General features: G+C 34.7%; 1 protein-coding gene across 4 annotated transcripts in view; it reads right to left on the reverse strand.

Moving 5' to 3' along the window:
• Nucleotides 1–302: 302 nt before the first annotated feature.
• Nucleotides 303–15,799, reverse strand: part of LOC127833649 (transmembrane protein 164-like) — a 64,746-nt gene continuing 49,249 nt past the window's right edge. For 3 of the 4 annotated variants that reach the window (XM_052359039.1, XM_052359040.1, XM_052359041.1), the window contains exons 4-6: nucleotides 9,207–9,285; nucleotides 3,163–3,263; nucleotides 303–2,084 (exon numbers count right to left, since the gene is read on the reverse strand). In XM_052359039.1, the coding sequence (XP_052214999.1) occupies nucleotides 1,569–2,084; nucleotides 3,163–3,263; nucleotides 9,207–9,285 (696 nt within the window). In that variant the 3' untranslated portion in view covers nucleotides 303–1,568. The remainder of the gene's footprint in view (nucleotides 2,085–3,162; nucleotides 3,264–9,206; nucleotides 9,286–15,799) is intronic. The other variant, XM_052359042.1, reaches the window with a different exon arrangement.

Here is a 15,799-nt window from a genome sequence, read left to right on the forward strand (position 1 = left end):
ATCCTAGGCCCAAGCGTTCTTGAGTTATCGTCTGACAACCACCTGGTGGACGGACCGACTGACAGACCGACATACCGACATGAGCAAAACAATATACCCCCTTTTCTTCGAAGGGGGGCATAAAAATAACTTAATGTTCAGAAGTAATATATATCATTTGAACACACACACAGCTAAATCTCAAAAGTTAAGACTAGTTTAACTAACAAAATGTACACATTTTATAAGCTATGCTTACAATACTAAAGCAACTACAATCAGCATAAGCTGAGCCCCAGTCCACGGTATTTTGAAAACAAATATTACATTTTGCTTTATTTATTTGGTTGTTAACATTCGTATAATGTCTGCACACATGACAGCCAGTGATACAAGATCCTCTGGCATATATCAACAGCACCCACCCTCATTTGTTGAGCATCCATTGTATTCGATATTCACACCAGAGGACCGTTTCAACAAACATTGAACGACAAATTTAGAATAAGATACATATTTTGAAGAAACATTATTGCAAAACACCAAGGCATATTATGACTAATATCCAGTAATTTTATTCATTTCATCAGTGTCTTACCGTCGGAATATGTTTTGCGTGGATATTTATAAACACCATGTATATTTTCATTTTCAAATTTTAGTCGTAAATTAAGATTGTCGTACGATCTTTGATGAAACAACCCCCTGGTCTTTTCAAACATTAATATAATAACATTTTTTTATTACAGACACAAAAGTGTACAGCATAGTTTTTTTTCATTGAAAATGATGCCCTTTTAATATGCATTGAAGTATTTTCAATGGACTGGAGCTTTCGCCCAATGACAAAGGAGTTGCCTTTTTTCTAAAGAAATTTGTCCCTTAAAGCAAGAAAGCGAAATCAGCATATGGGCAAAGAATGCCGATAGGTCATTATTGCTTTAAAGTGTTACCCATACAATACAAATAAGGTGGTCATGTAAAAAAAATAATACTGACTAGTCAATCGCATCTTAGTTACCAATTATTGCACTGTTAACAAAAATGGATTGTAACAATACTTTGTGTTGCTATACTAAAAAAGTGTTTCTTGGTACCCTTAACTACCGCCACCCCACTTTATTTCTTGCAGAAATATACTTTCACGTATCCTTTCAGTTAATGAAAAACAGTATCTCTATGTTGCCAAAACTTTGCTCATAATATCATTATAATTATTGTCTTAACCCTAGTTATATCAATTTATATCAAATAATCTTCTAATTAAATTAATAGTTATGACTGTCAAAATCAACAGTATTAACTATAAATATTAATTCACCTTCAATTTCTAGTACTAATTAAATAAATTACACAAATATTCATTTGACCTAAAAATTTCTGTTAAACAAAACAACTGCTTTAAGGTACTAATAACAATTCATTTATGCTATAAACAATTGATGTCAATAATAGAAATAGAAAAAGAAACACATGTAACAAAATAATCAATAATAACTCAAATATTTAAAACACAGTCTAGTGTGGACTTTCTTAAATTTTGAATCTAAAAAAGACCCCAGCTTTCAAGAAAAGTACTGACACAGTGTCTAAATTTGCTTGCTGTGACCATTTGTGTGTGGGGTACCCACAGCATCCCCGCAGTCCTGGGAAAAATAGGTCAGATTATCATCCGCGTCCAACTTTGTTGTGTCAGCGTCATTATTCCTCATACCATTCCGCCGTATGACTCCAAAATCAGCACTTTTGTTTTTCGCTTCCGGATTTTCTTTGTGCTTAGAAAACTCCTCCCTGTTGGTTTCCATAATCTGAGAATTCAATCGATCATTTCCCTTCTCACCTGAGCAGTGACCACTGGAACAGTCACAGTTCTTGTCAATCTTCCCAGACCAATCCACTGGTTGACTCTGATCAACAAAAACGGGAACTTCTTTGATGTCTTTAGTTCGGGAAATGTTGAAGTAGTACGAGGAAGCAACTATGAACTTTCCTATCACCGGCAGCAGGATCACCTGGTGACCCATGGCGCAGATTCGATACAGTCGACCGTAGAACGGGTCAGATACAGCGGGACACAGCATGTTGTTTAGATTCACCTGGGATATCTGAAATAGTAATACATAACTGAGCCTTGCTCTGGGAAAATGGGGCTTAATGCATGTGTGTTAAGTGTTGTACCAGATTAGCCTGTGCAGTCCCCACAGGCTTATCAGGGACCACACTTTCCACCTAGTCTAGATATTTGGTTAGAAGAGACTTCTTTAAAACCAAAAATACTATATAAGTGGAAAGTATTGCCCCTGATAACTCTGTGGAACTGCACAAGCAAATCTGGGATGATTCTTTACCCAAGTGCATAAAGCCTTGTTCCAAAGAGCGCTTCTCAACTATTTTTCATTATTAAGCTTTTAATTGGTAATTGTCAGCAATATAAAATGAATTTGTCTAAGACTCCATAAGACCACATAAAAAGCAAGCATGCATTAGGCTTTAGTGCATGGATTGTAGCCAGCTGTGCTCATACAATGGATTGTTCATAAATGTCACACTCACACACCAAAACATTTTTTCACATACCAATTGAAATAGGACATTTGTCAACAAACATGGCACTGTTTAATCAGCTATTTTTCAAGACACATAAATCAGGCATGCATGGAAAGCTTGGGATAAAGGCCTCTAGAACATTCTACATTTCATGGTGATGCCATATTCAAGTTCCAATTCAAGCACTTTTTCGCAAACTTTTTGTTGACTGTCACAGACAGAGCTACAGGGTTTCTTCAATATATTTCAATCCGTGAGGTGGTATAATAAATGAGCCTTGTTCTTACAAAACTGAGCTTAATGTATGTGCTTAAAATATCATCTCAGATTAGGCTGTGCAGTCCGCACAGGCTTATCAGGGACAACACTTTCCGCCTAAACTTGATTTCTGTTTTGAAGAGACTTCTTGTATACAAAAATAAGTAAAAAGTGGAAAGTGTCATTCCTGATTAGCCTTTGCAGACTGCACAGGCTAATCTGGGATGACACTTTTTGCACATGCATAACGCCCAGTATGTTCAAAGATGAGGCTCAAATGTATCTTGTCTATAATAGTTACAGGTGCAAATATCAAGACAGTGCAAACCAAACAGAACAAGTCCAACTTGGCACAGAGGTCACTGTATCAATACATACCACAGCGAGGTAGTTTAGGGGCACGAAATGGAAGAAGTAGAGCCAGCCCAGAGACAGTATCCCCCAGCTCATGTCTCGCAGCTTCTCGGGGGTGTACACGCCTGCAAGAGGGAGAGAAATCTGGGTCAGTGACTGATACAAAATACCTTAATGTAAGCCAGTTAGTTGCTGCATGCTAAATGTAAATGCCTGCAAAGGGGACAGAAACCTGGGTAAATGAAGCAGTGAATACTACTTAGCAGCAGAAGTTTTTTGTTATAACACTTTGTTAAAATTGCATCTTTCTAACTGTTAGAAGTCTTATAAAAATCAAAGGTGTGTCAAATAAAATCCTATTGATGATAGGTCTCCTCCTAAATTCTACTTTTGTAATCAATATGGTTAATAGCAATATGTTTATATCAGCTTCAGACATGTTGTATTAGGGTTTTATAATGTTCATATTTCATAAATGTATATGTAACTCTTTACTCTGAAGCAGGTTCAATGAGAACAGTCATTGAATAAGGGGCATGCACCCTTACACCCTTACAAACATCCCCCTACATCAAGGGTCAAGGTCACAGGAAAAGGTCAAAGGTGCACTCTGTTTTCCTGAATCCTTTGCACGATTTCAAATAGGAAATACAATTTTTTGTATAACCAGGGCTTGAATGAGACTGACGTGCTTGCAAAACGTAAGTTAAATGTATAAAATGCGAGTTAGAATTTTCAAAGCTTGCAAAATTCTACCAGTTCAAATTTGAACAATTTAGTTATAAAAGCCTCACATGTGTTTTGACAGAATTTAATGCATATCCACTCTATTCTCATTTGCTAAAGCTGTTCATTCAAATGCACAAGAACATCTGAAATGCAACTGAACCAGAATGGTAATGTCATTAGGCTTAATTTGAAAAGAACATTATTTTTCCTGTATGCTTTCAGCGATTTTCCTAGTCCAATTGGGAAAAGTACCTGTACCGGTCCAATTGGGAAAAATCGAGTCGTGAAAACCTCAAAATTGGGAAAAATCGAGTCGTGAAAACCTCAAATTGGGAAATTGGTGTATTTGATATTTTGCTCCCATATACTTTAAAATTGATAACCAAGTGTTTTCAAGCTGTCAATATTATATAAACCTAGGTTTAAGCTATAGAGCTGCAAAGGGAAACTAACTTCATGTTGCTTAAAAAAAAAAAAAAAAAAAAAATTTTTTTTTTTTGGGGGGGGGGGGGGGGGGGGGGGGGGGAAATTTGTATTTTTTTCGTAATTGGGAAAGTGCCGTTTACCGGTACTTTATAAAGAAGGAGGAAAATCGCTGGCTTTGCCTTTTTGCAAGTTGATGGAAAAGCCACTGATAAAGTTGTGCCAGCTAAAGTTTCCGCCAATTTGGAGCCCTACAGTACAGACAACCTAATTGATTCATACTAAGCTCATAGAGTTGTTTCCTTGTCTAAAGTCAAAGTCAAGTCAAAAACCTTTTATTTCAACTCAATTCATGTTTGACATTAATACATGAGCAAAAAAGTACATACATGTATATAGACGAGGCGTGCATTATTATATAAAACTGATGGATTACATTACATATGGAATGGTTCTTATTACATATTCTTACTTGATTATATATATCAACAATTTAGAAAGAAAACATATTTCAGGTAGCGTCAACACATATAGAACATATATAGAACACATATAGAACGGATAGTCATTTTCAATATGAGCAGTAAAGTACGTAGATGTATAAACCAGGCGGATAATAATGCAATAAAAAGATAAATTACAGTACATATGATATAGTTTCCTATTAAATATTATTATGCCCGCCTTCAAAGAAGAGGGGGTATATTGTTTTGCACATGTTGGTCCGTCGGTCTGTCGGTCCGTCCGTCCGTCCACCAGATGGTTTCTGGATGATAACTCAAGAACGCTTAGGCCGAGGATAATGAAACTTCATAGGTACATTGATCATGACTCGCAGATGACCCATATTGATTTTCAGGTCACTATGTCAAAAGTCAAGGTCATGGTGACCCGAAATAGTAAAATTGGTATCTGGATGATAACTCAAGAACGTTTATGCCTAGGATCATGAAACTTAATAGGTACATTGATCATGACTCGCAGATGACCCCTATTGATTTTCAGGTCACTAGGTCAAAGGTCAAGGTCATTTGAAAAAAAAGTTATGAGCTATTGTCATCACCTTGGCGTCAGCTTCCGGTTAAGTTTTGTGTTTAGGTCCACTTTTCTCATAAAGTATCAAAGCTATTGCATTGAAACATGGTACACTTACTATCATGAGGGGACTGGGCAGGCAAAGTAAGATAACTCTGGCGTGCATTTTGACAGAAATATGTGCCCTTTTTATACTTTGAAAATTTGTTTATGCAAAAAGTGCAAAAAGTTTACTTTTTGCAATTGGGAATATAGCCGAATTTCGGCTATAAAATCGGGCAAAAAAAAAAACCTGCCTAGGATCATGAAACTTCATAGGTACATTGATCATGACTGGCAGATGACCGCTATTGATTTTCAGGTCACTAGGTCAAAGGTCAAGGTCACAGTGACTTGAAACAGTAAAATGGTTTCCGGGTGATAACTCAAGAATACTTCGGCCTAGGATCATGAAACTTCATAGGTACATTTATCATGACCTGCAGATGACCCCTATTGATTTTCAGGTCACTAGGTCAAAGGTCAAGGTCACAGTGACAAAAAACGTATTCACACAATGGCTGCCACTACAACTGACAGCCCATATGGGGGGCATGCATGTTTTACAAACAGCCCTTGTTTCTTTATTTTATTATATATATAACATATTATAGAACGGAACATTATTTGTTTAAGCTAATGCAAATGTTTGAGAGAAGTATTACAGATTAGCATTTTGAACTAAAATGGTGTCGCACTTCAAAAACAGATACTTTATCAATATGTTAATTACTCAATATTAAATGGCCATTAATAAAACGACAGCCGAGCTATTAAGATAAGGTTGATAAATCAGTAATTCCTCTATTGTTGAGCACACAATCACATCCTTCAATAAGTATAATCCCTTTCAAGAGGTCTATTTCCATCGTTAAACACCGTTCTTTATCTTAAATCTTAAAGGATTTCAAACTAAAGTAGAGTGAGTTTTTTTACTCAATATCTTCCTCCTTTGAACAAGTATTTTTAACAAGAGAATTTTTTTAGGGGAAGTTCAGAAGACAAATTATGAAAAGAAACTTGATCACTCAGTTAGTTTTTTGTATTTCTGAAACAGACTACAAATAATAATGTGATGACTTGACAATTTAATGCTTGAAATTATTAGCTGAAATATTTGCGAATACATTCAAAAGAACAAGCAAATTCTTTAAATTGATATCCCTGCAAATTTAATTTTGTTTATGGATGGGTGCAAATCTCTTGATTACCGTAAAGTACACACACACATAACTAAGTTTATCACATGCTATACCCTGTTTCCCATGTTATACAACCATTACATATTTTTATGTCCCCCACTATAGTAGTGGGGGACATATTGTTTTTGCCCTGTCTGTTGGTCTGTTGGTTGGTTGGTCTGTTGGTTGGTTGGTTTGCGCCAACTTTAACATTTGCAATAACTTTTGCAATATTGAAGATAGCAACTTGATATTTGGCATGCATATGTATCTCATGGAGCTGCACATTTTGAGTGGTGAAAGGTCAAGGTCAAGGTCATCCTTCAAGGTCAAAGGTCAAATATATGGGTCAAAATCGCTCATCTAATGTACACTTTTGCAGTATTTCAATATTCAAGATAGCAACTTGATATTTGGCATGCATGTGTATCTCATGGAGCTGCACATTTTGAGTGGTGAAAGGTCAAGGTCATCCTTCAAGGTCAGATGCCAAATATATGTGTCCAAAATCGCTCATTTTATGAGTACTTTTGCAATATTGAAGATAGCAACTTGATATTTGGCATGCATGTGTATCTCATTGAGCTGCACATTTAGAGTGGTGAAAGGTCAAGGTCAAGGTCATCCTTCAAGGTCAGAGGTCAAATATATGTGGCCCAAATCGCTAATTTTCTGAATACTTTTGCAATATTGAAGATAGCAACTTGATATTTGGCATGCATGTGTATCTCATGGAGCTGCACATTTTTAGTGGTGAAAGGTCAAGGTCAAGGTCATCCTTCAAGGTCAAATATATGGGTCAAAATTGCTCATGTAATATCACTTCTGCAATATTGAAGCTAGCAATTTTATATTTGAAATGCATGTGTATCTCATGGAGCTGCACATTTTGAGTGGTGAAGGGTCAAGGTCAAGGTCATCCTACAAGGTCAAGGTCATCCTACAAGGTCAAACATCATATAGGGGGAAATTGTGTTTCACAAACGCATCTTGTTTTATATTACACATGTGTAATACAACATTTTAAAGTGTTTTCATTGGCTTAGTTTTCGTTTTTTGACCAATTGCATTTTGTTATTTTGCTGAAATGACGTTGCAACGTCAAATGACGTCACGAAATGTAAACAACATTCGGGATTTATCATTATGTTTGCGTAAATATTTATTTATTTTGCTCATTTAAAAGAATGTGATAAAAAAGATCTGACACTCGTTGTCATATCATACCATATTTTATTAAACTCATCCAGGAAATTATTTAGTTAGCTCGCCAAAGGTTCGCTTACTAACAAAATTCCTGAACTCGTTTAATAAAATATGGTATGATATGACAACTCGCGCCAGATCCTATATGTATTATGGGTTATTGTATTTATGCATTCAAATTCTCCTCATACACCCATGAAGTTTGATGTTGAAATCTTGCAGCCTATCTGAGATATAGACCTGAAAAGTAACATCATACAAAAACAACAAAGGGCAATAACTGTTATTTAAGAAAGTGTAGGGTTATGGTTCTTGTGCATCACATTTCTCCCCATTGATATCATACATCCATTAAGTTTCATGTTGAAATCTTGTATCTAATCTTAGATATAGCCCTGAAAAGCTACAATATATAAAAACAACACAGGGAAATAACTCTCATTTAAGAAAGTGTAGCGTTATGGTTCTTGTGCATCACAATTCTCCCCATCGATATCTACACAAATATTTAGTTTCATGTTGAAATCTTGTATCTTATCTTAGATATAGCCTTGAAAAGCTTCATCATATAAAGACAACACAGGCAAATAACTCATATTTAAGAAAGTGTAGGGTTATGGTTCTTGTGCAACACAATTCTCCTTATTGATATCTACAAACCCATGAAGTTTCATTTTGAAATGTTGTATCCTATCTGAAAAATAGCCCTGAAAAGTTCCATCATAAAAAAGGGGAATAACTCTTATTTAAGAAAGAGAAGAGTTATGGTTCTAAAGCATTGCACTTCTCCACACTGATTTCAATACACCCATAAAGTTTCATATTGAAATCTTGTATGGCGTCTGAGACATAGCCATAGGAAGCTACATCATATAAAAAACAAAGGACATAACTCTTATTTAAGAAAGTGTAGGGTTATAATGGTTGCAAAAACTCCTCATTGATATTTTTATACCCTTTATATACACTTTCTTTAATAAGAGTTAATTCGATTTGTTTGTTTTTTGTATGATGAATTTTTTCAAGGCTATGACATTAGATAATACGGGATTATCATCATAAGGATGTACTGTATAAAGTAGACCTCATTCTTACCTCTAACTGACATGAGATAATAGGGGATTATCATCATAAGGATGTACTGTATAAAGTAGACCTCATTCTTACCTCCAACTGACATGAGATAATAGGGGATTATCATCATAAGGATGTACTGTATAAAGTTGACATTTTTCTTACCTCCAACTGACATGAGATAATATGGGATTATCATCATAAGGATGTGCTGTATAAAGTAGACCTCATTCTTATCTCCAACTGACATGAGATAATAGGGGATTATCATCATAAGGATGTGCTGTATAAAGTAGACCTCATTCTTACCTCCAACTGACATGAGATAATAGGGGATTATCATCATAAGGATGTACTGTATAAAGTTGACATTTTTCTTACCTCCAACTGACATGAGATAATATGGGATTATCATCATAAGGATGTGCTGTATAAAGTAGACCTCGGTCTCAAATGGCAACTGAAAGTAGAAAAGGTCCATTTTAAAATGAAGTGCATGTTCATTGGCTATGATTATTTTGAAAACAAAACATTAAGCAAGTGGAACAAAAATATATATTTAATCATGTTCAAAGGAGTTTTGAAAAGAGTTGTTTCTTCATAAATAAACTTTCAGTATTATAGGATATGTCTTTAACGACACGCAAAGCCTGCCATCACACTTTCTAAATCTAAACATCTGTCAGAAAATTGTCACATCACAAAGAATGGAAATCACTCAGTTCCATTAAATAGCAGACATGAAGAAGCAAAATCATTGCCAAATGTTACAAACTATTTTCCTGGAGATCAGAATAAACAAAATCATTAATCATCATATAACAGTCATGAAACCAAGTGTATGCATTGAAATTCTTCTATTGTTCTCTCATGTCAGTTTTTCGCCAATCACAGAAAATTTAGAGCATTATTTTAAAATAATCTTATCTAAAAATAGTAACATTTGCATCTTTCCGTCAACAATTAAATAAAACCAACAACAACACCATATCGCAAACATCAGATGTTGACAGTTATTTAAAGATAGCCAATGAAATTGCCTAAATTAATTGGAAACATTTAATACTTCCCAGTGGGAGGCAATACTCTGCATCAATCGAATAAATCTTATGTCAGATGATGGAAGAACACACTTTTTCCATCTTGCATCCTTGTCATGTCTATAATTTTGTGCAAATATTTTACAGTAAGAAAGAGAGATTGTCTGCCATTTAACGATGAGACTTTGTAAAGTTTTCTTTTGACATGGCCCACATTCCCAGGGTTTGCGTGGCGTGGCGTCTGTATTGATACCGGTATTATCTTAAGGGTCAGACAGCTTTTATATACCTCAAGTGCATTTTAAAGGCTTCACATGTAACACTACCTGTACACAATTACAAAATGTTCTAAAAAAACACTTGGAAAAGCTATATTTATATAAGTTAAGCAGATATTATATTTCAATACTTGAAAACAAGATGTCTTACATTTTGACCTTACAAAGGAGAACATTTCATGTAAAGTTGAGGAATTGTGTTGCATAATGGACAGTTTTACCTAAACACTTTTGTATCAAATCAGCACAATGTCCTATATTTTTACCTTATAACTCGGTTTTATGCTTAATAAAAGCCACACAATGACAGCAATTTTATTAAAGTGATATCCAAAAGAGCAGAAAATCTCTGAATTAACAATTTGCATGTAAAACATGTTTTATTTCGAAAGAAAAGCTAAAAATTGGGACATAATGCATTAAATAAAAACACCTTGATTCTACACAATCAGGGCAACAGATAAGATTTTGGGTCAATTAGTTTTCACTGCAAGCTTTTTGTAACAATTAGTTTTTTCCATCAAAACTATTTGTCAATTAGTTATTTTTACAATTTGATCAAAACGTTCATACATTTCTGGATCAGATTAGCGCTTCATGTTTGGATATTGATTATTCTCAGCAATTCTTATTCCAATTAAGTCATTATAAATTCACAGTGACAATGGTTGTTTGTAAATATTAGTATTAATTGTATATTGACAAATGGATGATGTCGTCATTTTGTTTCAACAAGTTTCGACACTCCTGTCTTTCAATCTCAGAGCATACTCAAATTGCCAAATCCTCTACATGAATGACAACCCAGTGGAAATCAGGATGTTATTAGTTTTTGAGACACGGAATCGCAGCGGTGTTTTGAGACGAATATTTCAGAATCTGTCAACACATGCGCTATTAAATCTGATAGTATACTCTTCCCAATGTCTATTCCCGACGGTTTGGGTCTTGTTACAAATTGTAAAATATTTGGCACGCACGACGTTTACGAAAGATTCATAACCCGTCCCGGTTTAAAAGAGAACATTTTCCCGATTTTTTTCGGCGGAAGTAACTTTTTATAATGACACGGGCCCAAACGGTGTCTATATAAACTTACTAAAAATATAACGGCTGCACTAAAGGTTACAGTACACTTATCATAATTTAACACGGAACGGAGGAAAACAGAAACAAGGGCTGTTTGTAAAACATGCATGCCCCCCATATGGGCTGTCCGTTGTACTGGCAGCCATTGTGTGAATACGACTTTTGTCACTGTGACCTTGACCTTTGACCTAGTGACCTGAAAATCAATAGGGGTCAACTGCAAGTCACGATCAATGTACCTATGAAGTGTCATGATCCTGGGCAAAAGCGTTCTTGAGTTATCATCCGAAAATCATTTTTCTATTTCGGGTCACCGTGACCTTGACCATTGACCTTGTGACCTCAAAATCAATAGGGGTCATCTGCGAGTCATGATCACAGTCCTACACTTCAACACCGTTATTTCAAACACCGATAATCCGAAGTTACTGTTATTTCGAAGTATTTTTCGGGTCCGGATTTTGGTTCTTCTTTGTTTAATGTAACATTTCATTGTTAATCGTTAAACCGAAGAAATCGTTAATTCGAAGTGATTCAGTCGGTCCCAACACTATAATTCACACCTTATTATCAATCTTTAATCCAAAGTCAAAACTGCAAAATACTGAGCGTAATTTCACACCTTTGTCGTGGCTCGTCAAAAGCCGATAATTACACCTTTGTCGTCTGCGCGAACGCCGGTTCTCAGAGAGACATTGCGTATAAGTTAAAAAATGTTAATTAATTTCCGAAAATGTATTAATATGTATGTGTGTCTGATAATTTGTGCTATTCATTATATTTTATATGTTCTGTAATAAGACAAAAAAAAACAAGAAAAATAATTGTTTTATTCCTCCGTTTGTTACAAGTGGAAATCTATTGCTATCTGACTAGTTTACGCTTTTCAGTAAGCGTGTAACTGAACCATGTGAATTCCACGTTTCATTTTTTACAGAATCAAAGAAGTCTAATGTCAAATGTTTATTTCGAACTATCGTTAATCCGAAGTTTTTTTAACGGTCCGGACGACTTCGAAATAACGGTGTTGAAGTGTATGAAGTTTCATGATCCTAGGCATATGCGTTCTTGAGTTATCATCCGAAAATCATTTTACTATTTCGGGTCACCGTGACCTTGACCTTTGACCTAGTGACCTGAAAATCAATAGGGGTCATCTGCGAGTCATGATCAATCTACCTATAAAGATTCATGATCCTAGGCATATGCGTTCTTGAATTATCATCCGAAAATCATTTTACTATTTCGGGTCACCGTGACCTTGACCTTTGACCTAGTGACCTCAAAATCAATAGGGGTCATCTGCGAGTCATGATCAATCTACCCATGAAGTTTCATGATCCTAGGCATATGATTTCTTGAGTTATCATCCGGAAACCATTTTACTATTTTGGGTCACCGTGACCTTGACCTTTGACCTAGTGACCTCAAAATCAATAGGGGTCATCTGTGAGTCATGATCAATCTACCCATGAAGTTTCATGATCCTAGTCGTATGCGTTATTGAGTTATCATCCGGAAACCATTTTACTATTTCGGGTCACCGTGACCTTGATCTTTGACCTTGTGACCTCAAAATCAGTAGGGGTCATCTGCAAGTCATGATCAATGTACCTATGAAGTTTCATGATCCTAGGCCCAAGCGTTCTTGAGTTATCGTCTGACAACCACCTGGTGGACAGACAGACCAACCGACCGACCGACCGACTGACATGAGCAAAGCAATATACCCCCTCTTCTTCAAAGGGGGGCATAAAAACTAAAACAACGAAGAGTCGATTTCAATTCGTTTTCCTTTTTCATTATCGTTTTATATACAATTGATTTAAATTTCAATTTGTTTTCCATTTTCATAATCGTATTATATATACGATTGATTAAAATTGCAATTCGTTTTCCATTTTCATAATCGTTTTATATACAATTGATTTAAATTTCAATTCGTTTTCCATTTTCATAATCGTTTTATATACAATTGATTTAAATTTCAATTCGTTTTCCATTTTCATAATCATTTTATATACGGTTGATTTAAATTTCAATTCGTTTTCCATTTTCATAATCCTTTTATATACGATTGATTTAAATTTCAAATCGTTTTCCATTTTCATAATCGTTTTATATACGATTGATTTAAATTTCAATTCGTTTTCCATTTTCATGATCGTTTTATGTACGATTGATTTAAATTTCAATTCGTTTTCCATTTTCATAATCGTTTTATATACGATCAATTTAAATTTCAATTTGTTTTCCATTTTCATGATCGTTTTATATACGATTGATTTAAATTTCAATTCGTTTTCCATTTTCATAATCGTTTTATATACGATTGATTTAAATTTCAATTCGTTTTCCATTTTCATAATCGTTTTATATACGATTGATTTAAATTTCAATTTGTTTTCCATTTTCATGATCGTTTTATATACGATTGATTTAAATTTCAGTTCGTTTTCCATTTTCATAATTGTTTTATATACGATTGATTTAAATTTCAATTTGTTTTCCATTTTCATGATCGTTTTATATACGATTGATTTAAATTTCAATTCATTTTCCATTTTCATAATCCTTTTACATACGATTGATTTAAATTTCAATTCGTTTTCCATTTTCATAATCCTTTTATATACGATTGATTTAAATTTCAATTCGTTTTCCATTTTCATAATCGTTTTATATACGATTGATTTAAATTTCAATTCGTTTTCCATTTTCATAATCGTTTTATATACGATTGATTTAAATTTCAATTCGTTTTCCATTTTCATAATCGTTTTATATACGATTTATTTAAATTTCAATTCGTTTTCCATTTTCATAATCGTTTTATATACGATTGATTTAAATTTCAATTCGTTGTCCATTTTCATAATCGTTTTATATACGATTGATTTAAGTTTCAATTCGTTTTCCATTTTCATAATCGTTTTATATACGATTGATTTAAATTTCAAATAGTTTTCCATTTTCATAATCATTTTATATTAGTTTTCTGTCAAATACAAATCATAACAAGAGCACTGCCTTGCGGGTGCAGACCCCTCATCTATTTTTCTTTTCAAAGGTGAAGGGACCTATCTCAATTTCTATCACAAAGGATGGAGGGGTGGAGTGGAGAGGGGTGTATAGTGTGGGGGTGTGATCATTTATTACATTATCTTCCAAAAATGCAAAAAAAAAAGCAAAAAGAAAATATTTTTTTGGGGGGGGGGATTCTTGGGTGGGATGGTTGGACAGTATTTCAAAAATAAAATAATAAAAATAAATATTTGTGTTTTTGCTTGAAAAACAATAACAACAGATGTATTTGTCAGAAACACAACGCCCCGTATTGCCCCGCTTTGAATTTTTTAAATTTATTTTTCTACCTTTGACCTTGAAGGATGACCTTGACCTTGAACTTCCAAACCTCAAAATGTGCAGCTTAATGAGAACGCCGCTTTGAAATATATTTTTTTGACCTTTGACCTTGAAGGATGACCTTGACCTTGAACTACCACCACTCAAAATGTTCACCTTTATGATAATGCAGCTTTGAATTTAATTTTTTTTACCTTTGACCTTGAAGGATGACCTTGACCTTGAAGAATGACCTTGACCGTGAACTTCCACCACTCAAAATGTGCTGCTTCATGAGAACGCCGCTTTAATTTTTTTTTTAAATTACCTTTGACCTTGAAGGATGACCTTGACCTTGAAGGATGACCTTGACCTTGAACTTCCACCTATATAAATGTGCAGCTTCATTAGAATGCAGCTTAGAAATTAAAAAAAAAAAATTACCTTGAAGGATGACCTTGACCTTGAACTTCCACCACTCAAAATGTGCAGCTTCATGATAGCGCGGCTTTGATTTTTTCATTATTTTGTTTGACCTTTGACCTTGAAGGATGACCTTGACCTTGAAGGATGACCTTGACTTTGAACTTCCGCCACTCAAAATGTGCAGCTTCATGATAACGCCGCTTTGATTTATTATTTTTTTACCTTTGACCTTGAAGGATGACCTTGACCCTGAAGAATGACCTTGACCTTGAACTTCCACCACTCAAAATGTGCAGCTTCATGAGAAGGTCGCTTTTAATTAATATTTTTTTTACCTTTGAACTTGAAGGATGACCTTGACCTTTAAGGATGACCTTGACCTTGAACATCCACCACTAAATATGTGCAGCTTCATGAGAACGCCGCATTGAATTTTTAATATTTTTTTTTACCTTGAAGGATGACCTTGACCTTGAACTTCCACCACTCAAAATGTGCAGCTTCATGAGATGCACATGCATGCCAAATATCAAGTTGCTGTCTTCAATATTGAAAAAGTTATGGCCAATGTTAAAGTTCTCGGACGGACAGACGCCATATATTTGACATTTGACCTTGAAGGATGGCCTCCACCTTCACCTTTCACCACTCAAAATGTTCAGCTCCATGAGATACACATGCATGCCAAATATCAAGTTGCTATCTTCAATATTAAACATGAGATACACATGCATGCCAAATATCAAGTTTCTATCTTCAATATTGCAAAAGTACTCATAAAATGAGCGATTTCGGC

This window comes from Dreissena polymorpha, chromosome 6 (assembly GCF_020536995.1).
Source record: "Dreissena polymorpha isolate Duluth1 chromosome 6, UMN_Dpol_1.0, whole genome shotgun sequence".
Lineage (NCBI taxonomy): Eukaryota > Metazoa > Mollusca > Bivalvia > Myida > Dreissenidae > Dreissena > Dreissena polymorpha.